Source organism: Sporothrix brasiliensis (genome assembly GCF_000820605.1).
Source record: "Sporothrix brasiliensis 5110 chromosome Unknown Cont12, whole genome shotgun sequence".
Lineage (NCBI taxonomy): Eukaryota > Fungi > Ascomycota > Sordariomycetes > Ophiostomatales > Ophiostomataceae > Sporothrix > Sporothrix brasiliensis.
The window spans coordinates 263,444-286,677 of NW_024467131.1; the positions used below are offsets into that span (position 1 = coordinate 263,444).

The 23,234-nt window shown below is 55.2% G+C and overlaps 5 protein-coding genes across 5 annotated transcripts; 2 read left to right on the top strand and 3 right to left on the bottom strand.

Moving 5' to 3' along the window:
• Nucleotides 1-128: 128 nt before the first annotated feature.
• SPBR_03939 (cue domain containing protein) lies at nt 129-1,695 on the bottom strand (the record flags this gene model as incomplete). The annotated part of the gene is made up of 2 exons (XM_040762227.1): nt 129-625; nt 711-1,695. 2 exons carry the CDS (start codon nt 1,693-1,695, stop codon nt 129-131), a joined length of 1,482 nt encoding a protein of 493 aa, XP_040623261.1.
• Nucleotides 1,696-3,092: 1,397 nt separating this feature from the next.
• Nucleotides 3,093-3,893, top strand: SPBR_03995 (charged multivesicular body protein 6; the record flags this gene model as incomplete). Its single annotated transcript, XM_040762282.1, has 3 exons — nt 3,093-3,130; nt 3,217-3,616; nt 3,663-3,893. The coding sequence occupies 3 exons, from the start codon at nt 3,093-3,095 to the stop codon at nt 3,891-3,893; spliced, it is 669 nt and encodes a 222-aa protein (XP_040623262.1).
• A 3,746-nt stretch (nt 3,894-7,639) lies between these two features.
• Nucleotides 7,640-10,824, top strand: SPBR_03896 (CDK inhibitor PHO81; the record flags this gene model as incomplete). The annotated part of the gene is made up of 3 exons (XM_040762184.1): nt 7,640-8,558; nt 8,637-10,564; nt 10,639-10,824. The coding sequence occupies 3 exons, from the start codon at nt 7,640-7,642 to the stop codon at nt 10,822-10,824; spliced, it is 3,033 nt and encodes a 1,010-aa protein (XP_040623263.1).
• Nucleotides 10,825-12,558: 1,734 nt separating this feature from the next.
• Nucleotides 12,559-13,033, bottom strand: SPBR_04013 (osomolarity two-component system, phosphorelay intermediate protein YPD1; the record flags this gene model as incomplete). The annotated part of the gene is made up of 2 exons (XM_040762300.1): nt 12,559-12,802; nt 12,879-13,033. The coding sequence occupies 2 exons, from the start codon at nt 13,031-13,033 to the stop codon at nt 12,559-12,561; spliced, it is 399 nt and encodes a 132-aa protein (XP_040623264.1).
• Nucleotides 13,034-20,306: 7,273 nt separating this feature from the next.
• Nucleotides 20,307-21,860, bottom strand: SPBR_03940 (uncharacterized protein; the record flags this gene model as incomplete). Its single annotated transcript, XM_040762228.1, has 1 exon — nt 20,307-21,860. The coding sequence occupies one exon, from the start codon at nt 21,858-21,860 to the stop codon at nt 20,307-20,309; it is 1,554 nt and encodes a 517-aa protein (XP_040623265.1).
• Nucleotides 21,861-23,234: the final 1,374 nt, after the last annotated feature.

Here is a 23,234-nt window from a genome sequence, read left to right on the forward strand (position 1 = left end):
CCAGGGACAAGTTGCAAAGACAAGATAAAGAGTGCCGCCAAAGAACCCCCGTAGACATAAGTGGTAAAAGCAAAAATCCCTACAAATGAACATACTTCCACACCGGCTGCCCCCAATGTCTTCATTGCCTACTTCGTCTTATCCTCCACCAGGCTGTCTGCCATTGCCTCGGCGGCAGCCTTGCGCAGTCGCTCAGCGTCCTCGGGCGATGTAGAGGATGTCGACGATTTGGCGCCGCCAGCGCTCTCGGTCGCGGCATCTCCCTTGCTGGCCGTGGCGGCGCTCTTGGTGGCAGCCGACGACGTGTTGTTGTCCTTTTCATCCTCGCTGTCACCCAGGCTGAACGGGTCGTTGTCGGCCATGGGCGTGGGGTCGACGGACGACATGGGTTGCCACTTGCTGGCCTTGGCGCCACCAGCACCAGCACCAGCACCAGCACCAGCAGCGGCTGCCGGTGACGCCGCGCGGTTGGCAGGGCCGTCCTTGGGCGGCAGCTTGGGCGATGCGCTGTACATGTCAATGGTCTCATCCTGGTCACGGAAGGCGACCTTGCGCTCAGAGCCGGGGCGGGGCGAGGTCGACGACGGAGGTGGACGGAAAACGTTGGGGTTGTGTCTCACGGGGGCTAAATTTTTGTTAGGCCACAACGATATTTATACGATAGTATGCTCGATGCAACAATAGCAAAGCTTATTTGGGGAAGGACGTACTGCCATCGCCGTGCAGCTGGATACCAGCAAAGTCGTCGCTCAGCACTTCCGGATCGGCATCGTAATCGCCGCTGCGGCGCTGGGGCTGACGTGAGCCGTAGCGCGCATAGCTTGTCGAGCTCTGGCCTCGGGAGGGGCCGCCGGCGCCGCCCTGGTGGTATTCGCCGTCGTCGTTCTCGCCGCTGTTCCATTCTTCGTTGATCTTCTTCTTGATGCCCGTGAACCAGGAGTTGAACTTTGTCTGTGTCTCCGCAAAGCCCTTGCGCAGGTTCTCCTGGATCACAGGAAGGTCGTCGTCGATGAAGCTGTGCTCCTTGTCGCCCCACAGCTCATTGGGTTTGAGGTTCTGGCCCCTCTGGTAGGCGCCGCGCGACGGGCCATAGCCAGAACCATGGCTCGTGCGTGCCTCGTAGTCGCCGTCCTCGGCCTCGTAGTGCTGCGCAAGCCGCCGCGCGTACTCCTCGTCGGCCACCATCTGGCTGTAGGGAGACAGGCGACCGCCACCAGGACCAGGATGGACGGGGGTTTGCTGGACGGGACGGGGGGGCTGTGGTGGTGGTGCGGGCTCGTGCTGGGCGGCATCGGGGTCGGTCATCTCCAGGAGGGCATGGAAGGCGGCCTCAATGTTGCCCCGGCTGGCGGTGAGGACGGCCTTGATGACGGCCGCATCCACGGCCGGAAAAGCTTCCTTGAGGGTCTGCTCGTTCTTCTGCTGCTCAGTCAATGGCCGCGGCGGCTTCGGGGGCGCAGCCTCGTCAGCGGCCGGAACAGAAGCCGGCTCGGAGCCTGCCTCGGTCTTGGAAGCATCTGCGGAAGTTGCAGCAGCAGCAGCAGCAGCAGCAGCAGTATCCGCAGTAGCAGAACTGGTGCCAGTGGCCGCGGCACCGTCGCCGGAGGTGGTCGAGTTGGCAGTCGGGGTTGCTGTCTTGGAGACGGGGGTCTCCTCCGGGTTGATGCTGGCCTCCTGAACGTCGTCGTCATCCATCTCGAGAGGTCGGGCCGTTGTCGGCGATTCTGGGGTCGGGGACTTCTGGGGCGGCGGCGGTTAGTACGGACTCGGCACGAAGCTTGCCAGAAGACAGAAGACAGATGGAAGGAGGGAAAGGAAGATGCAGAGGGTGAGTGAGAGTGAGAGCGATCGAGAGCTTTTCTAGCTCGTGCCGCGTAAACCATCAAGGCAGCTCATAAAAACAAGGGGCGAAGCCGCAAAAAGTGGGTACGGAAAACATACAGGATCAGCCGCCATTCTGTGTTGGTTCTGCTTGCTTGCGGGAGCTCGCACAAGTGGGAGAGTAGGTGGAGGATGTGGTCGATGAAGGGGTTCTTATGCCGCGTCAATCGGGGGTGTCGAGGAGGGCGGTGGAGTGCTTGCGTGGAAGAGAGAAGTAGGTGACCTTTTGTGAGGTCGGAAAAGGAAGCCTAGTTTTAAGGCATAGGCCCGTAGAAACGTAGGTGATACGTCGTCGCCCTTACTACGGGCATGCTAAGATTAGAGCTGGAGCTGACTAGAGGCAGTACGTTTTAAGGGAGTTACAGGCGTGGTGGGGGAGACTGTGCCCGTATGTCCCTGCTGGCGGCGCCACGATGGTGCTAAACCGGGAAATGGTGGGGTCGGACTCGTGGCACGTCGTCTTCCTCGGTCCTGTGTCTTGTTTCCTGAGCTGTGTCCAACAGGATTCCAGATTAGTTGATGACGGACGTGCGTTGCCCCTCCGCAAGGCAAGGAATAGGCCGCCCAGTAAAGGTGTTTAAGCCACACGTCATGCGCGAGGGGGACCTTCAAATATGTGTAAGATATCTTACGACGCACGGCGCTGTGCTTCCTCCACTCCACTGTGCAAGTGCCCTGTGGGCCTGTCACCGTACCAAAATTAGCCCCGCCTTTTAGGTACTCCGCGTCTATTTCGTCACTCCGGAGAGCGGAAGGCTGTCTCGAGTCGCAGCCGACATTTTCCAGCACTTCAGCCAAAGCACGAGCATTCGCATGACAGACAACGATTGGACGAACCGTTCGGCTAGCTGCGATCACCTTTGACGACATCAACAACAGACGACGGTTGACACAGCAGCTCGCTTTGCTGTGGACCGCTCGCTTTGTTCTCTTGCGCACGACAACGCCTCTTTGTGGCACTGCCACACGATCGATCTGACAGCGACAGCCTTGCTTCTGCCGGCCAAGCCCTGCGATTGGACGATCTCGACGACGTCAGAGACCATTTCCCGCGACAGGGGATTGTGCAGACGGCGACTCACACGGCTGCTGCCGCATGGCGCTTGCGCACGCATTTTGAAGACGAGCAGAAGACGAGCAGAAGACGAGCAGAAGACGAGCAAAAGACAGGGATCGGATACTGTAGCCAAACCCGGCACACCCTCCCCGCGATGGGAAACAATGGAAGCCGGGTGACGGCCCAAGATAAGTGCGTTGTGCGATGTCGTGGCACGACACAAGGCAATTGGGGGGGGGGGGGGGACCGACAGAAGGCTAACCGAGACTCGCCCGCAGGGCCATCCTGGACCTCAAGATCCAGCGCGACAAGCTGCACCAATACCAACGGCGCATCACCGTGCTGACGAGCCGCGAGACGGATGCCGCCCGCGCGATGCTGGCACGCGGTGACAAGCAGCGCGCGCTGCTGGCCCTGCGGCGAAAGAAGTACCAGGAGTCGCTGCTGGCCAAGACGGACGCGCAGCTCGAACAGCTCGAGAAGCTGACGTCCAATGTCGAGTTTGCGCTCATCCAAAAGGACGTGGTCTTTGGCCTGCAGCAGGGCACCAAGGTGCTGCAGGAGATTCACAAGGAGATGGGCGGTCTTGCGCACGTGGAGAAGCTCATGGGCGACACGGCCGACGCGATTGCCTACCAGAATGCAAGTGGAGGGCTGCCCATGTTTCGCATTGCCATCGTCAATCGTCAATCGTGTATGCTAACAAACGTCTCCCCCCCTACAGGAAGTCAGCGAGATGCTGGGCGGCAGCATGTCCAATGCCGACGAAGACGAGGTGGAAGACGAGCTGGCGGCGCTGGAGGCCGAGATGGCGCCCACACGGCCGGCAGCCCAGGTCGTGCTTCCCAACGCACCAGACACACAGCCGGTGGTGGCACAGGACCCGATCGTGGCTGACGAGAACGCCGGCCCAGAAGAGCCGCAGACGGAGCGGCGACAGCTGGTGCCAGCGTGAGTGCGGAGGGCAAGGGGAGGCGCTTGTGATTTGTACATATGCCAGAAATGACTCGGTTGGAGTTTTGCTATACGAGCGTGCATGTCGTCTGCGGTTTGTTTTTTATTGTTTATCGTTTCCCTAGCCTCGGTGTTTGTCATGTGCCCTTTTTATCTCGGATTTTCAAATTTCAATCGACTTCCGTCTCGACGCTCCGGCTCAGATTGTTTCCTACCACTCGGCACACTGCTCTGCCACACCGTAAGACGTCTCTGGTATCCCGGGCAGTACCCGTGGTTCTTTTCAACCACAGGGCCTGCAGGACCGGACTCGGCTCGAGCATATGCAAGTGATAGTCAGGCACCACCAACGTCCATGAACTCACTGCCGGCAGCCGAACCGCCTTTGTGGTTTGGGCCGTCTTTGTATTCATATTACAGCTGTCTGCGGTTAGCTCATCCGCGAACCGCATCGGATAGCGTCATTTTGTGTACATTTTTGGGCAATTTGTTTTTCCTCTTTTTCTTTTTACCTTGATCAGTTAATCTCGTGGCATTTTACGGCCCTCAGCCTCGTGGCCGGAAGCAATTGGCGTGATTTGCGGCCCAGCCAATGGACCGCTCTCGGGCCAGACGACACATGTGTCGTATCTGTCCGCTGATTGGACCGGTTGGAGCATCCTTTGCTCACAGAGCCGAGCAGACCAAGGACCTACTTACACAGTACTTGCACATCGCACGACGGGCAACCGAGTGCCCCTCCAGGCCTGTGAACAAGAATGGCAAAGAGGACGAGTACACCGAGCACGCTGTGGATACGGGGGCCGTACTACGTGGGATAAAGACAAAGAGGAAAAACGAAAATCATTTGCGAGAGAGGCGGCCTCTGCCTAACCAAAAGCGTTTCCGTCGCTGAGCCAGCTGCCATTGGGCATGCGGCGCCTGGTCTGTGACAGCCGCCGCTGCCGTCGAGCCTTCCGGCCGCGTGCAGGTGCATCTCATGAACCAGAGGCCCAAACGGGTGACAGGGTCCCAAAGGCGACGATGCTCTGGACAGTGCAAAGACAGTAAATCGACAGAAAATCACCAGAAATGTGGAGCTGTACGGAGAGTCACAAGTCTCAGTCGCGGCTTCCTACCTAGGATGTGGCTTCTACGAAACTCGAACCCCACCAACCTATTTTCGGGGCAAGAGCTCGTTACCCACGCGCGAGGTCGCTTACCACCCCTCTAGTCCCCGTCTCTTTCTCTCTCTTTCCTCAATTCTTTGATTTTTCTCCTTGTCGACACTTTTGTCTCACTTCCGTCTTTTTGCAGCTTCTTTCTTCCTTTCGTGCGACAATGGCTGTCTGTGCCGCTGTGTGAATCGCAGATCGCCATCGCCGTTCTGTGAAAACCGCCGTTCTGATACGATTACAAGTGCACGCTTCCAGGGTATCGAGCCGGCCACACTGTGTCGCAAACTGTGCACCACCAAAACACTGCGCGCCGGAGACACTCGACGAGGCAGCTGCGACTCCAAAGGTATGACGGCACACCTTCCTTTCTCTTTCCCTCCAGCAAGCACCGAGCGCGTGCCTTCCACAGTCGTTTGCTCCCGACATGCCCTCCCTTCGTCCCTTCCTGACCGTGGCCTTTTCCTAGGGCTATTTGCGGACACACCTTTCTGTTGCGCGCCTGCCCTCCATTCCCCTAAGCACTCGACGCAAACACGAAGAGGAGAACTGACTGCGTCGACAGCAAAAGCCCTGGCCCCCGACGATTACCATTGCTGGCTGTCACCCATTACGGCAGAGAACGAACGACGTCGGCAGCTCTGTGACTGGTCTGCACCTGCACCTGCACCTGCATTGAGCTTGCATCCTCCTCCATACTCGGTAAGCAAGAACGTCACCCTCCGCAAAACCCCCGCGGGCGCTTTGCCACCTTGGATCACCGAGTCCAATGGCGGCCCCCTGTTGCTTCTTGACCATTCAGTGTGTCGGTCCGGAGACCTCTGTCTGTCTCTGCGTGTCTGTCCCTCTTTTTCTCCCCTGCCCATGGTCTGTCTCGTCGTCCGGAGTCCTCTGAACCGCCACCTCCACGGCTGTCACCCACTGTGTCGATCGCATCCTGTCTAGCCAGGGCCCTCGTGACCTTCTGCCGACCTCGCCCTGCGCTCTCTCTCCTCTGGGTGCCGCTGATCGAGGCGTCATCGCCCTCTGGCCATTGCTCGTCGTGAACGTCCGGGCAAGTCTGCACGTCTGCGAGTGCTGCATTCGGATTCAGGAAAACAAGAAACCAAACGGTCGAAAGGGGGTAGACCGTGTACCAGACTGGCCGATGTCAAAGGTGGCCGCAGGAAGCTTCCCTCAACCCCTCACTGTCGGCGAGCCCAATGGGGAGATCGACCCCGATGAACACGGTGAACTCGGTTGTCGATTGTCGACCCCGCCTCCCAGCTCCAGCGTCCTTTTGTCCCTCACCGTCTGCCCTCTTTGGTTTGGTGGCAGTTTGCTTCTGGGCAGAGATGTTACCAATTTTGGTTGTGGATTCATACGATTCTCTCCGCATACCTGCATACCCGCTCGAGGGTGGATAACCTGATCATGCGAGGTCCTAAACAGATCCTGTTGCTGAAGAGACGGGCACATGCGCACCTGCATACACCCACATACTGCGCACACGCGCAAACATACCATTGGACGATACAGAGAGAGCGTGTTGCCAGATAGCTGGAAACAACAGCCCTCAAACCCAGAGTCTTGCACCAACTAGTCGCTACCTGACACTTCTGTTGGACGAGGAAACGCCTGCCTCTACTGGTCACATTCGGCTCATCACAAAGACACTTGCCGGCCACCCTTTATATGCCCTCCAGCGCCCACACCCTCCAGCGTCAGCGTTGTCTCGCCCTTGCCCTACCACACACCCACGTGGCGAACACGGCCGTCTTATTGTTCGACCAACCGCCAAGGCAAGGCTTGCAGCTGGGACCTTGCTTTCGTTTTCCCCAGCGCACACGACCGGCGCGGTTTTCACATAACATACAGCAGACTGCAGCACGGGAGAGACAAGACAAAGAGGGCACAGAAACAGGATTAACCAATGGCACGAGAAGCCCGTACATGCGCGGAACCACGTTAACAAGGGTCGATTCTGACAGTATCATTAGGAATACTACTCCGCAGAAAGAGACTCACCGTATTGACACATCCCAAACGGACGGCTTTTCACTCTTGTCATTTTCCCGGGGCGAGTCCCCACGGCCTTTTGGCTCGACAGATCTAGCTCATCAACATGTAAGCCCACCCCCCACCCATGGGCTATTTTGACCCTTGGATTGCAGGCAACTGACAGCTCTGTCTCTTCATAGGAAGTTCGGCAAGCAGATCCAGAAGCGGCAGCTTGAAGTGCCAGAGTACGCAGCTAGCTTTGTTAACTACAAAGCATTGAAAAAGGTAAGGTGATATCAGGGAAGTGGATATGACGGTGGGAGAGGACGGCGGATCGGACCGGTCCTTGATGTAGACCACGGATCTGCCGGTATGGTCTCTTCTCCTGCCCGGGCTTGGCACGTTTGCTAACGAGTGGCTCTGTCCGTCTTCCTAATTAGCTCATCAAACGCCTCTCGGCGACTCCTGTCCTCGGTGCGCAGGATGACCTTCACCGCCCGAACACCCCATTAGATTCCCAAGCTGCGCTGCAGGCCAACAAAGCCACTTTCTTTTTCCAACTTGTACGTCGGACACCTCCACTCCAACCTTTGCCCTCTGTCTTTTTCCGAGTATGCGGCTAATCACAGTGGAACAGGAACGTGAGCTTGAGAAGGTAAACGCCTTCTACTTACAAAAGGAGGCCGAGCTCAAGGTTCGCTTAAAAACACTTCTCGATAAGAAGAAGGTGCTCCGCGCACGGGGCAATTCCATCTCCCGGCGCTCCGCCAAGTTCACCACCCTCCAAGAAGGCTTCCAGCAGTTCGCCAACGACCTCAACAAGCTGCAGCAGTTTGTCGAGATCAACGGCACGGCCTTTTCCAAAATTCTGAAGAAGTGGGACAAGACATCGAAATCCAAGACCAAGGAGTTGTACCTCTCGCGCGCCGTCGAGGTACAGCCGTTCTTCAACGCCACCGTCATCAGTGAGCTGTCCGACCAAGCCACTACAAGCCTGCAAGAGCTTGGTGCCTGGGCCGAGGGCGACCACGAGATCCGTTTCGATGGCCGAGCGCAGCCGCCGGACCACATCGTCAGCAGCCAGCATCTCCTCGGCACCGACGAGGGCGACGCTGACACCCTTCTGCTGGACACGGTCCTCGCGGGCCACCTCGACTCTCTGCGCGATCTCCTGGGCCGCATGCAGGCTGCCGTCACAGACTCCAGCGGCCACGGCGATGGGAGCAGCAGCAGCAGTCGAGACATTGCTCTGAAGGAGCGTGTCACGCGCACGTTCTTGGCATCCATCAACGAGGGCTCCCGGGACGCCCTGCAGGTGCTTATTGACACTGGTCTTGTCGACGTTCAGAGTGAGGACGACATCAACGAACGGAATTGCTTGCACCAGGCCACCATCTACGGCAACAATTTTGTGCTCGATTTTGGTCTCTCCAAGAACGTCTCTGTTATTCGGACAGACGTCTACGGTCGTGTCCCGCTGCATTACGCCAGCATGCATGGCCGCCTTGACATGCTTGATGCTCTTCTGGAAGGTATGTAACGACGAGCTTGTTTTACACTCTCTTTGTGTATGGATGCTGGCAGCTACTAACAATGTTGTGTACATGAAGTTGGCCCGGACGCAATCGACCTGATCGACCATGACAACTTCACACCCTTGATCCATGCCATCATCCACGGCCACCTTGACTGCGTGAGTCGTCTGCTCGAGAAGGCGGCCCGTGTCGACCCCATCTCCGATGCGGACCATGTGCCCCTGAACTTGGCCTGCGAACACGGCACCGACGCCATTGTCGAGCTTCTCCTCAAGCACGGCGCAAACATCCTCCCTGATGCCGAAGGCCTGTACCCGCAGCATCTCGTGGCCCGTGCGGGCCGTGCCCCCACCCTGCTCCTTCTCCTTCAACAGTATGGGGCCGACTTGAACCAGATCGACAAGCTGTACGGCTGGACGCCGATTGTCCACGCCGCCAGCGAGGGCAACGTCCCCTGTTTGCAAGCGCTTCTCGAAGCCGGTGTCGACCCAAATATTCTCGACGAGAAGGACCTCCCGGCCATGTACTACGCCGCCTGGGAGGGCCACCTGGAATGCATGAAACTCTTGACGCCTTACAGTCGTACGAAGAGCAGCAGAGTCAAGCGTGATAGCCCGTTCGGTCTCAAGCCCACGCCGGACATTGGAACACTCGACGGGTTTGGATCGCATGGCGCCGGAAGCAGCACGGCACCCGGCCCCATGGCTCTGGATCCCGACGCCATTCCCATCCTCGAGCTGCCGCCGCCGATCATCCCGCTTCGCCGCTACGGCCACAACTTCCTGGACACCAAGACCGTGGTGCAGATCAACTTTGAAGACCAAAACGGCGAGCCACCACTGGTCTTCTTCCACGACGGCAAGTATCCTGCTGCTCGGCTGACTGTCTCGTCCAAGGTCGCCGATCTGATTCCCAAGAACATCATGCTGCCTTTCCAGGAGGACACCCGCCTGGTCTTCTTCCAGGTGGATAACCTGGACGCGTTCGTGCTGGACTTTGACGTGTTCCCGACGTACGGCGCCAAGATCATTGCCAAAACAGTCGCCCTGCCGAGCACGTTCCGCAACCTGTTGGGCAGTTCGGGGAGCAGCTGCTGCCTTCCCCTGTTTGACCCCCGTCTTCGCGCCATCGGCCAGATCAGCTTCCACATCCAGGTCATCAAGCCGTTCCCGGGCAAGCCGTTGGAGATTGCCGATTTCGAGACGTACTGGAAGGCGACCAGCCAGCTGGAGGGCCACCCCAGCAGCTTTGTTGCCGGCTCCAGCTTGTCCGGCGACTATGTGCGCCTCTACGTGCAGCACACCAGCGACGGCGTCCCCGTTCTGTGGCCTACGTGGACCGTGCGCTGCGGCGGCGGCGGTCGCACGGCGGTGGTCGAAGGCACCGATGCCATGGACGACGCCGCGGGCGACAGCAGCGTCATTGACGTCCCTGTGGCCCGTATGAACTACGCCCAATTCCGTGCTGCCACCTCAGCGGCGCCGGGCCGGCAGCACCTAGAGACGCTGCCGTCGTCTCCGCTCGACGCCGTGTCCCACGTCCATCGCGTTCTGGCCACGTCCGGCGTGACCTTGCGCGACGCGCTCGCTCTGGTGCCGACAGGCATGCATGTCAACCTGCAGATCCTCTACCCCAGTGCCGACGAGGAGCGTGCGCTGGGCCTCGGCGGCGTGGGCAGCGTGGACATTAACACGGCCGTGGATGCCATCCTGGGGGTCGTTTTTGACCATGCGCGTGCGCAGCGCGTGCACACGCCGGATGTGGTGCGATCTGTCGTCTTCAGCTCCTACAACCCCAGCTTGTGCACGGCCATCAACTGGAAGCAGCCCAATTTCCCCGTGTTCTTGTGCAACGACCTGGGCCGGGAAGACGATGCCACGGTGGCGGCGGCGGTACCGGATGGTGTCTGGAGCACGGGCCGGAGAACGGCCTCCGTCAAGGAGGTGGTGCGCACCGCGCAGAGCAACAACTTCATCGGCCTGATCTGCAGCTCGCGTCTTCTTGTGGGTTTCCATTGCCCCCCCTCTCATTTTCTGTCCCTAGCATAACGTGATCTAAATCTAACCCTCATGTATAGGATATGGTTCCGGCTCTGATCGAAGCAATCAAGTCTCAGGGCCTGGCGCTGGTTATTGATCGATCAGCAGAGACGACTCCGGACCCAACCCCCCTGGCTGATCCCTTCCCTCGGCTGCCCGAGGGCATTGACGGCGTGCTGAAGAGCAATGGCGTTTTGCGATTCAACGAGTCGATAGACATGTGAATTTGATTTTTCTTTTTGTCTGACGGGGACAACGAGATGGCGAGATGTGCTGCGGCCATAGCGGAGGGTATACCAAATGGAACAACAATGAGAAGAAAAAAAGGGAAGAAGTTGGGATGAAAATTCAAAGTCGGAGGGTTGCAAAGGGCCACGAAGATGAGGGTTTCACGATAGGAGGACGTTTTGTATTCTTTTCCTGTGTTATTGAATGGAGCTTTAGATCAACGGCGTTGCAATCGTACATATAGGCCAAAAATACAAGCATATATCCGGGACGAACAAAACTTTGTTTACTTTTCTGCGCCCTCTTCCATGTAAAATCTCTATACCAGCTGCGGGACTTTATAATGAAATCCTTCAAGTTGCCTTGGTAGGGGGGTTGCAATTACGCCACTAAGATGTGAGAATAGCTGAATTGATTTCATAGTGGACGATTCCAAGGTACAACGAGTTGGGACATAGCCAGGTTATGACAAAATGTTGAACTTGGAGTGAAACGCGAAACTCTAGCAAAATGACACACCCACGAGCAACTCTGCTCGAGAGTCGTGATGAACAGTGGCTCAAAGGCGGACTCGAGCAGGCGAAGAACTCTAGACCGTGAAGTTCATCTGGCGGCTGGCCTGCTCTAATTCAACGCCTTGGCTTGTCTATTTGGCGTCATGTCGCTGTTCTTGTCGGGTGCTTGGGTTGAGCTCGTGGTCTTGTTGGTTTTGCTGGAGTCGAGGTTCCTTGTTGACGGTCAACTCTTCCTCTAGAACGTTTTGTTGTCATCTTCTTTGTTGTTCCACTCAAGTCTTGGCCTCTGAAGAACGGCCATCGTTGAGGCACTGCCCCGGCAACGTCGACACCAAAAATCACGCACCTTGCCCACAAAACAGGCAAGGAACAGAGACAACACAAGATGTATGGGCAAATAAAAGAGGGGGAAATAAATCCCCTAATATTTCACCGCGAAGCTGTCCGTCCCATGAAAACGTAAAACAAAAAATGCCATGGAAGGTCGCTTGGACTCGTCTCTGCCGTTCTTCTGGCGTCCACTCATTTTCTTTCGTCTCTCAAATGGACCTTGTGTCTTCCGAGTAAATTTTCGCTTCCTCGTTCACCAACCATCGATTCTAAACCGAGAAAACAAACAACACAAAATGGCACATAGCTATGGCATCGATCCAGGATTTTAAACCCAGAAGCTGACACACAACGAGGAGCACAACTGAGGAGCACCCACAATCCACGACATCCAAACGCCCACTTTTTTCGAACCACAAAGCCGGTGTGAAAAATTAGAAACAAAACGCGGGGGATAATCAAGAAGAGACGTCACAAGATGTTATCCATGAAGTAGAAACCCGGAAACGAAGCGAGCTGTGCAAAAGTAAAAGAAACGTAAAGAAAAAGGAGTCATGAGAAGAAAAAAAAAGAAAAAGAAATCAAAAGCTAGCCTAAGTAGCAAATGACAAGAAAAACACCCAAACCTCTTGGAGCGCAAAGATTGGGAGTTTCGTTTGTCGCGCCTGAATATGCGTGTTCGTCACACAGGTTGTCGAGGAAAGTAAAGCCGTCGTTTCTAATGCTCTACCAAACGGTACTAGCTGACGCCATGCTCAGAGACGAGGAGGAGTGGTTGAAAGTGGAATGATACGACATGGTGAATGCCGGAAACGAATAAGTAAGAAAACGGACGCCGCAGCTTGGCAGCGGTCTAAAAGGTCGCTCTTTGCAAACAAACGCCAATCACACGCCGAAGAATTCGTTCATCTTGTCTTCGACAATCGTCATGTTGGCCTTTGCTGCCGTAATCGCCTCTGTTATCCGGGCCAGGCATACGCTCTTGTCCGGCTCGGGGGTGCCGTCAAGCGTCATCTTCTTTCCGTACTGCTGGATGACCTGGCAGTGGTCCTTCACCTTGTCGAAACCGAGTGCTGCTGATGAGCCCTTCAGGAAGTGGCCCAAATCCGACAGTTTTGCGAGGTCTTCGCTGGCCCTTGTGAGTCTTAGTATGAGCACCGTACGGAACGCCAAGTAAGTTGTATCAGGCTGCAACGCTGACTTACACGGCTGCGTCCATCCCTTGGAACGTCTCCTTGGCTTGGTCGAAGTAGTCGTAAACAAGCGTTTTGCTAAAATCGCGATTTGACGGGCTGTCGTCCATCTCAAGAATTTGCTCGAACGCCGCCTCGCTAACACTGTCACCGAAGTTGAAAGACATGTTGGGCACTGTCTCCGGTCTGTTGACGAAACGAAACGGTGTTGATAGGGTGTGATGTGCTGCTCAACGTACGGCGCCTCGCTCAATCTAAGTCTGTTAGTGAAACGAGCTTCAGGTGCAAATCGCAAACAGAATATGGCGCAGCATATCGTGGCAGTGGCAGTGGCAGCATAACGGGCACAAACTTTCCAAATTCAGGCTGAAGGAGAAGCAACAAGATGAGGGAGTAACGTGAGTGGCGGTGTGTGGTAGGTGGAAAGGTATCGAAGACGCTGTCTGCCCCGCGATGTTTGAAGCGATGCACGGAAAAGCTATTTTGTTGGAAACGCAGCGTGGTAGCTAAGAACAATGACAAGGTAAAGGTAATGTTGAGGGAAGAAAAAAAAGAAACACGGAGAAACAATATAAACAACGGCAGGCTGTGAAGAGTTTCGAAAGCCCTGGGCCCGCCGGGAGAGTCCGAACATATACGTATGCGCTTGCCATCAACCCTGGCTAGTGGACCCATGCCAGACGGGTGGAAGGGTAGGGGTAGACAGACGGACGGAAGAGAGGGGTGGAAGGGAAAGGGTAAGAAGGCCAAAAACCCCGCGTTATTTAGGCCACTGGACGCAGATATTGCGGCAAGAAAACAGCCAAAGGTCCCCAGTAAGATGGGGGGCGTGTTCCGGTGCGTATCATAGGACGAAAAGCACAGGCCAAGGCACGCAGGATGACAGATGGCCAGGGCTGTTTCTGTGCCTGCACCTCGTGCATACTGTGCATGCCGGGGCTCCTTTCCTCTCCCTTTGGAAAAGCGCGAGAGAGAGAAGAAAGGGAGGGGAGGGGGGGGGGGGTGAATCCCAGGTAAAAAGTGAGCTACAGCAACTATAAGCAGTTGGATGCCCGAATCGGTAATCAGTGGAAGCCACTTGGCAGGAATCGAGGCGGTGGGATGGGTATAAACAGCACAAAAATACAACCAGCCCGAACTGACGTTGGGTTCAGTTTGCAATCGAGGGGAGCAAGTTTTGTGCCGGAAAGCAACCGCAAGAAGGTGTGCCGAACACGTGCCCAGCTGGCGTCATAATACTCACATTGGTCGAAGCAAGCTGTTTGTCGTCGCCGTGCAGGAGGGAAGCCGTCCTCGATATGGTTGACGAAGAGACAGAGTTACAATCTCCGTCTGAGAACGATTCCGGGATTGTTGATGGGGATATGATGCAAGAAGTGCCTGTTGTGCGTGCAAAGATCGAGACGCTGAAGAGATATAGTTGTCTGCCGTCGTATCCAAGTCGGGTGATGGTCGTGCCTTGATGTATAAGCGCGGTTTCTTCGGCACGAGTGGTGAGTAACTGTTCCTGGGAACTTGGGTGTGGCCACCGGCCTGGCGCCTCTTTACAGGTCAGGTAAACGAACCGGTGTCGGGTCTTTGTGACACAATAGCACCTGACCGGACGCTTGAAGCTGCAAGGGAGGAGGAGGAAGAGGAGGACGGCGAGGATGGAGGACGCGAAGAGATGCGGCCAGGCGGAAGGATGTGCGGTGGCAGACTTGTAGGGTATTTGGTTTGGAAGCTGAAGAAGGTAGAAGAAAGGAAAGAAAGGAAGAATAGGAAGATTAGGAGAATAGGACGAGGAAGAAACGAGAAAGAGTGGAACGGCACGCGGGCAGCTAATGGCGAAAGGAAACGGTAACTGGAATTAAGACTTGAGACTTTGGGGTGCACACAACCATAGACGCTCCTGGCGGTTAAGGCCGAATAGGGTTTGGCGGCGCGGTGATGGGTGGATATCGTCGACAAGGGGACGGCGAGCGAGCGTCTCGTTGTTCTCACGGACAACTGCTGGTATGATTTTGTGGTCTTGTGGTTGTTGACGAGGACAGGCGAAGAGAGCAACGTTTCTTTGATGGGAGGATGTTTTGGTGTAATTGGACACTTCTATGGGAAAGGCCAACGGCGCGGCCAGACGAGTTGGCGGATTGGGGTGGTGTGCATACTTTTGAGGAAGGCTCCCCCTTTCTCCCCTCTCCTCCCCCCCCCCACCCGCATGAAATGCGCGCTTCCTTTGGGCCAACGTCAAAACTACTGCTAGTGAGGGCACTACGGGCCAAAATGGTATGAGGAAGGCACGGTCGGCCATAAAAAAGGGGACTGCTCCACCAGCGCCAATGCACTGTTGTCCACAATTTACCACACAGTGTGACGACAATTCTTATCGAAAGTGAGATATGTTGGGTCTTTTTCTTTTCTATTTTTCTTTTCCTTTTCCCGCTGTTTTCTTCTTGGCGAGCAACATGTTGACCATCGGCCGCTCTTTTGAGGCTTTGTAGTATGTTCAAATGGCTGTCTACGAGTCTGTGTCACTGGTCGTTGTTTCCAGTCGTAGTTTCCAGTCGTAGTTTCCAAGTAGTTCTGCAAACGCATTGCGTAAAGACTAGGGCAGGCCGGTTGTCCTTGCTTCTTCGGGGTCCTTTCGTCTTGGAACGGCAGGTGCCAGCTGGGAGCCTCACGCACTGGTTTCTGTCTGGGATTAAGTCGCTGAACTGGGAAGGAGTGATGCTCTCTTCTGTAGAGCCGCATGCGTGCCACTACAACCACCCTCTCGGTTCTTCTTTTTATTTTTTACTATCAACTGGACTCCTAGAGATGCACACGTTGACGAGAGCCAGCAGGGCTGAAAGCCACAGTGTGTCACTGGTGACGGATAGCCTGCTACGTAGGCCAGCGTCTCGAGATGAATATGTGGTCTTTTATCTTGTAAATGAGAGCTTCGACCCCCAGTGGTGCTCCCTTCTCTCGTCGGCCGTTTTACGCCCAGCCTTCGTACTGTCGTTCGCACCTGCTGCAGCGACGATCATTTCCCAGAATGGGGCGACAAACGAAGAATTTTAAAGACAAGAGAAGCGGCAGGCAGGGGGCAAGACTAGCACTTCAATAGTGGCGGCCTGTAATTGCTTCATATGAGATATGCAAACCAGTTCGCTGCTTTGTATTCGTCAGAGCCTCCTCTGCTGTTGTTATTACGGTCCTCTCTGACCCATGTACATATTTGGCCGCTCACGGCTGATTTCAAGCGATTTCAAGCGATTTTATATTTTAGTTTTTATTTTATTTTCTCTCCCTCTTCCTACCTTCCGGTTCTTTTGCTTTCCTATTTCCAAAATGGTGCTGAAAGTCCATTGCTCCTGCCTGATTCTTTTTGTTTTTTGTCTACTTCCTTCCGTCTGATGTGAATGTCGGTGCCCAAGTAAAATGACTTGGACGGAACAGGATAGGCTGGGTCGATTAAGCCCCCCCGCCTAAAAGGACTATGACGCAATGGTGTTCCACAACTTCAATGCCACGCGGAAGGAACTTCCTACAGTGGGGTTGTAATAATACCAGTGCTACGCCATTGGCGCCTTCCCTTTTGGTGGGACGAGCAGCGCTCAAAATTTGAACCCCTCCTCCCTCCTGCCCTTTCTACACACGGCTAGCACAATGTAGACCTAGACCGTCGTTGTTGCACTTTTAGCAATGCGCCTTCCATCATCGCATGGCAGGCAGTTTGTCGAAGAAGGAGCGATACGCACCGAGTAGGGGGCTTCCTAAGAAGTTTAGAAAAGGAGAGAAGCTCATCATTTATGAGTTTGAGAAACAAAGTTTTTCAATTCCCTCGCCCATCTTCCTATGCGCCACATCCACAGAACAAGCGCCGCCCATTCTCCATCATACTCCCCGTACCCATTCCATCGGCTGGGCCTGGACTTGCCCACCGGGCCCCTCTCCTGTACGTTAAATCCCTTCCCCGTGCCTTTGGCAGTTCGGTAAATGTTTTAGCCCGAGATTATTCTCATTAGATTATTCTCATTTCGTTCTCAACCGCCGGTGTAAACCGGTCTCCTTCATGGACAGGTTTGGTTCTGGCGATGTTCACCATTGTCCGCGAACGTCCACTCTTCCACTCCTCTACTCAGCACCGCCCCATCTCTGCGTCAATGCAGACAAGATGGCCATGAAAACGCCTTTGCCTCACGCTAGGCGAGAGTCAGATAGGCTTGTGTGCGACGATGAAAAGCGGTGAGTACTCTCCAGCTCACCTTCTCCATCAATTCCACCGGGCTTCCTGTCTCCAGGGTGGGGGCAAAGCGGTCCTTTTCCTACCCTCTTGGCCTGGCAAGGCAACTATCGAGGAAGCACTCAGCCGAATTTGAGAGATTCGAGATGCAGGGTCCAGCCCGGGTGCCGTCGGTAGCGCAATCCCGAACAATCGGGGACAAATGGGCCATCTCGTGACCTACGGCCGACGCTCTCCTTGAGATCATTGTGGGACATGCTCCCACTTAACAATATCTTCGGGTGAAGCAGAAACACCAACCGACTCCTTGTGGCTCGGCGGGCTCTTCTCTCCACATACTCTCTTCCTGGGCCGGGGACATGGCTTCAGCGCTGCCTGTCGTTCCGGCTCGTCTGTTTTGCGTTTTCATAGTCCCTTTCCTCTTATCCTTTCTTTTCGACGGTGCGTTGTCGTTTCCTCGGGGATTCCTCCTTCGTGCCCTTGTCTAAACACATTTACTAACCGACATTATTGTTTTATAGTGTTTTTTGCTTGTGCGATACAAGCTATCAGCTGCCGACGCAGTGGAAAAAGAAAAAAAAAAAGAAAAGAAAAGTCTACCAACTTAGCGGCACAGCCCGCAATAAAATACTCTTGTGGTGGTTGCTGTCTTCCTTGTTTTCGCCCCATATTAATTACGTCGTGAGCTGCAGGAGGAACTGCAACGTAAAAGGGCGCCCCTCTTTACGCACAGAGCATCCGTCCGACGTCATAATAGCCTAGTGCTCGGCCGCCCAAGCGTGACCAGCCGTTCCACTACAGGTGCAGGGTCAGGGGATCACTTCCCCACCACACTTGCTGTTACGCCAATTAGAAGCAGTCGGGATCTGTCACTTTTCTTCCAACGCCATTGCGGATTTGGTTTTGTCCCTCAGCGCCATTTCCAGCAATCTCACGAGGCACAATTACCACACCGAGTTGGTTTGGGTATGGTACGGCGGCCTGTTGTCCAGTTTTTCTCCATATGAAGCCAAAACACACAGACTAGGCCGGAGCGACTGGCTGCTCCGGTGGGAAAATAAAAGAGTTTCCTTATCCCCCGAAAGAAGAAAGGCGCCCAGCGCCCAGATGACTTCAAGCCCCAACGATACTGGTCCAACTCGAAAAGGGGCTTCAAAGTAGTCGATGTCCTCCCTAGACTACGACGCTAAATAACGGCGCCTTTTCGCAATTGGGAATACGACTGTTAAGGTCAATGAGCTGAATTTTCCACATGTAAGTTCCCATCCGGCTTTTTTTTTCGTCTTGTGAGTCTAGTTTAGGGCTTTACTTCAATACCCGGAATGTGATCACGTCTTGCCCGTCTACGAGGTCTACCGACCGTTAAATTTCCAATTGTTCCACGACACCCAAAGTTTATCTGGATTCCTTTTTTCGGAGTTGGAGAAAGGCGTGCAAAATCATTACTTCGTACTTCCAATACAGTGCTAGTCGCACATTGGTCTCGGAAATCGGCACCGCTGGCTTCCCAGAACAGCTTTTGCCAAGACCCTACATATGCCTTTTGGAGCTTTTCTTCCACGGTGTCTCGAAAGGTCGTTCACCTGGGGGTCCCTGTCTAAGAGGAGATATCTTACAGATAATAACGTAAACGGAACCAAACAAGTTTTTGGAGGGCCTTGAGCCTGTGAGACTTTTGACAAGATCGTGAGGTTTGGTCAAAGTATGCATTGTGGTCCTTATATTTGTACTTCATATAATTATAAAGGGCCTGCCGAAGCGGAGCCGGACCCTTGTGCCGTTTACGAAGTAAGTTGGAGCTCCTCAAAAAAAATGGAGCGCTGCATCCACAGAGCCTAGTAAATAGACGAAATATTTTCTGAGTTTTGCACGGCTACTTATGCCCACTCCTCATCTGTTAACCATTGTTTGTTAACCATTATTGCCGTTCGATATTTAAACGTCACTGACGATAAGAGTTATGGTAGCCGGATTCCTTTCCCAAAATCTGAGCATTTTTGGAGCACGCACATTTGAATTCATGTCATTGCGGTCTGTCATCAGATATACGGCTATCAGAGACACAGAACCATCATATCATCACGCCTTTAATCCTGGAAGAGTGTATTTCTCACGTCATGTGGTAGGACGCGCACTTTATTTGCTGCTCTGTCCTCGCCAAGTGTAGACAGCGGAAACAGCACTTTTGCCAGATCTGACGAGTACTCCGCGGAACACATGTGTGTATAAACCGGAGCATATTGACGAGGAGAGAACCTCCACAGCGGCACCTCAACCTCCAGCCTCACCTGCTATGTTCAGTCTACTTCCGCATAATGATGAGCCAGGAGACAAGCACATATTTTCGAGGGACGTGCTTGTTAGTCGCCGTCGGTTTTCTTACTTCTTCTCCTCCTCCTTCTTTGTCTTCATGGTTTTGTGGTTCAATACGAAAGCACACGACCGCATGGCGTTAGACTCTGCTGGACCATGTAAAGAACACCCTCTTTCTGTCACCTTATCTTCCTGGTAGGGTAAGCAGGGTAAGGTAGGGAAGCCTTGCCCCAAAAACCTGTTTTTCGTACATATGGTCGTGCATCCACGTCGGACGGGAACCGTCTTGCCCTCTCACATTTGGTCTCTTCAAGACCCATAGGCCTGGCCAGACCCTTCGGGGTCGTCTCGCGGCGGCCAAAGGAAGGGTGAGAAACAGAAGGGATTTGAAAAAAGAGAATTTTTTTTTAACAATGTGGTGGACCAGAAGGTTGGGGGTCCTCTTGGCATTGAGCACTGAACATTCGCTTGTCAAGGGACAAGGCAGCGGCTTGCTGGGGAGATTTTGAACGAAAAGAGACCTGGGCGGTGCAACTTAGCGAGCCAATCGCATCCGGCCCTCTCTCCAAGTCCTCGATTCGTGCACTCGGTGTCACTGCTCAAAACTTATCAGGCAATGTGAGGCAATGTTGAGAGTCAATAATAATGCAAAGTATGATGCAGTTTGGTAGACGTTCGGATCGAGGAGCAACATTACGGAGGAGATGTCTCACTGTGAATGTTTGGCAGCGTGATAGTTTTTAAGAGAAACGAATGACGAGACATCAATATGAAATGGCACAGGAGGGAAAGGGTTGCAGTAAGATGAGGTATTATTAGTAAGTCGTCTAACAAAAATGAACGCAGGCATTATCTAAGGGTCGGTCGTGTTTCTACGGAGTAGTTCCTGCTCCTGCTCCCTGCTCCCTGCTCCTCCCCGTCTACAGAATTACCTTGGATGCCACACTGAGCAGCCAGGCAGCGTCCTGCCATGTGCCTTCGTTGGAACCGGGCGGTGGCGGCACAGGATCCTCGGTGGCATGGCTTTCATCGCCCTCGAACCGGCGTCGGTTGGCAGCCACGGTCGGTCCCTGCCGGTTCCAGCCACGACGCTTCCGAGACCGCCGCCGCCGGCCGTTGGCCACTGCTTTGCCATCCTGCCCGACAGAGCCTTGCTCAAGTATGTCGTCGCTGCTTCTCTCGGTGCCGCCAGCCTCCGTATCGTCATCCTCCTCCTCTTCGTCCTCGTCTCCATCCTCCTCATCTTCGTCGTCGTCGTCGTCGTCGTCATCGTCCACCTCGCCTTCTGTCTCTTGGACAGAGAAAAGCGACCAGCCAAACACGTTGCCCAGCCACGAACCCATGACGCCGCCAGCCTTCTCGCGCTTGACGAGTCGCCGGATGTGGTCCTCGTCCTCGAGACTCATGTCCCGCTGGTGGAGCTCAATGGCTTCCAGCGCCTCGTCGAGGTTGACAAAGTCCGGCCCTGCGGGCGTCGCTAGATGATTATGATTCACGCCGTCGTCTTCGGCAACCTCCGCATAGTCAAAGTACCCGGCCTCGCCCGTGGCCGGCATGCCGCTGTGGTCCAGCGAATGACGGCGGGTGTCCAAGGGCGTGAGCAGCTGCACGCGGCTCCCAGCGCGGCTGTGCGTGCGGCTCGCAGGGCGACTGCCCAGGTGGCTACCCGCGCGGCTTCCGAACCGGCTGCCCGACCGGCTCGCGGGACCATGAGCCGAGGCAATCGGGGACGTGACGTCGCGGTCAAGGCTGCCGCGACGGCTTCCACGGCGGCTGCTGCCCGCAATGCGGTCGAGATACTCGCGCTCGCGCGCCAGCTCGCGCTCAAACGCGGCAACGTCTTCGGCCTCTTCGGCGCTGCGCAAGCCCGACAGGCTCGTGGAGCTAGCACGTGCTGTTAGCCAGCTCTGGCCCTTGGACTCGCGGGCCTCGCTCGCAACGAGAACGGCGGCGCGGAACAGCCAGTCGTCGCCGCCGCCCTCGTGGTGGCCGTGGTCCGTCTTGCGGCGGCGGTGCTGCCGTGCGCCACCACCGGTGCCATTCGAGCGGAGATGCTGGTGATTCCCGTCAATGTGCAGCTGTGTTGTCGACAGGCTCTTTGCCAGCGCACCGGCATGGGCCTTGCTGCTGTGTCCCGTGCCGCCCGGGGTGCGGGAGCCACCGCCCGCCACGTGCGCGCGATGGCGGCCCTCGTGGGAGTGCGAGCGAGACGCGGTCGGCGACTTGGAGAGCAGCCGCGGCGTGGCCGGGGCCGAGCGACCCTGGATGTAAGAAGGTATCCGCGCAAGGGCAGCGCTGTTGCTGCCGGTGTGGGCATTTGAGAAGTAGGAATGGCTGTCGATGATGTCGGTGCCGTCGTAGTCGTCACGGAGTGGAAGACGCGACGTGAGCGGTGCGAGCGAGAGGTGTTGCAGGTTCGCGGCCGACCGGTTCTTGCGGCGTGCTTGCTGCTGCTGGGAGTACGCGAGGTCCATCTCGTTTCGTGGACGGTGTCTCGCGAGCGTTGAGTGCCTGCAGCGCTATTCCCGGATAGCTGTTTATCGTGACTCGTCCCTCGTCGAGTTTTTTTGTCGAGTTTCTATTGTCGGGTCTATCCGAGAGGATTCGCCAATCGGCGCGGTAGGCTGGCTAAATTCGACAGAGAAGCTCCAACGCGTGTAGTAACGAGCTTTGGAAGATGGCAACGAGATGAGAGGAGATGGATGCAATAGTCACAATGGTGCGGTGAAAAGGTTGTGTTCGTTTCTGTTGGGGAAGGTCCAGAACCAACAGCGAGAAATGGAACGTTCTCTCAAGAGTTTGTTTTGGGAAAGAGCTAGGGGAGCTGAGAAAAGGGAGGGCTAGCAGGTCACAAGTGCGGAGGTGGTGGATATGGGGGACTGAAAGGGGCCGAGAAAAGGAATGCTGGGGCTGTTGATTGGGCGAGTGGAGCAGCAGAAGAAAGACGAGCAAAGCAAGGAAGGTGCGAACAAACCACCGTCACCACCCGCTACAAGAAGGACGCACCAATTGCACGCGAAGCAAAAAGACAGAAAAGGAAAGAGGCAAAGGTGCATGCAAGGAAGGCGAGACGGCCGAAATACGAGAGACAACAGTTGAGAATCAACATCACCTAAAAGGTACGATTGGCGGCGCATTTCTGAGTCTTATAGTGTGGTGCTGTCAGCGGTTCTTTTGAAAACTTGCCTTTCAGATGCTTCCTCGGCCAGGGACAGGGAGATAATACTAGGCAGCGCCACGCGCAGACGAACAAAAGTCGGAAAGGCTGGGCGACGTCGAGACAAAACGACCGGGCATTTACCTACCACCGGCTCTATTTCTGTGGTTATCCGAGTTGTTTCCTTGTTATTCGAAAATTCTTCATTCTTTCAACCCCCCTCTCTACTTCGCACCGGAGACAGGTATCTCACCTCATCATTCTGACACTGTCTCAGTTGACCAGTACGACGTATTCGTGGCTCCGTCTCCGTCCATCGTAGTTTCCCTCACGCCGCCTACGAACCTGCCATGTCTCACAACATAGCGGCCCAAGCCAAATGACTACGAAGTAGGCAGGAGCTTGAAAACCGTCGTCTTTGGCTTTGGCAGAGCTGTCAGCTACGAGATCAGCCTCAGAAGTAGCCGGCCAGTTGGCTCAATCGAGCTGAGAAGAGAGGCTAAGAAGTGCTCACTTCGCGTTGCATCGTTTCACAACTTTCTCTGTTGTCTGAACTTGGAGACATATCAGCTCGCCTGACGCTTTTGTTGCTGTCCGTAAATCTGGCGTGCTCGCACTGTCTTTGGCTCTACTTTTGGCCTGAGCAGAGGCTCATTGGTGCAGCCCCGCACAGTGCCAGAAATCCAAGAGG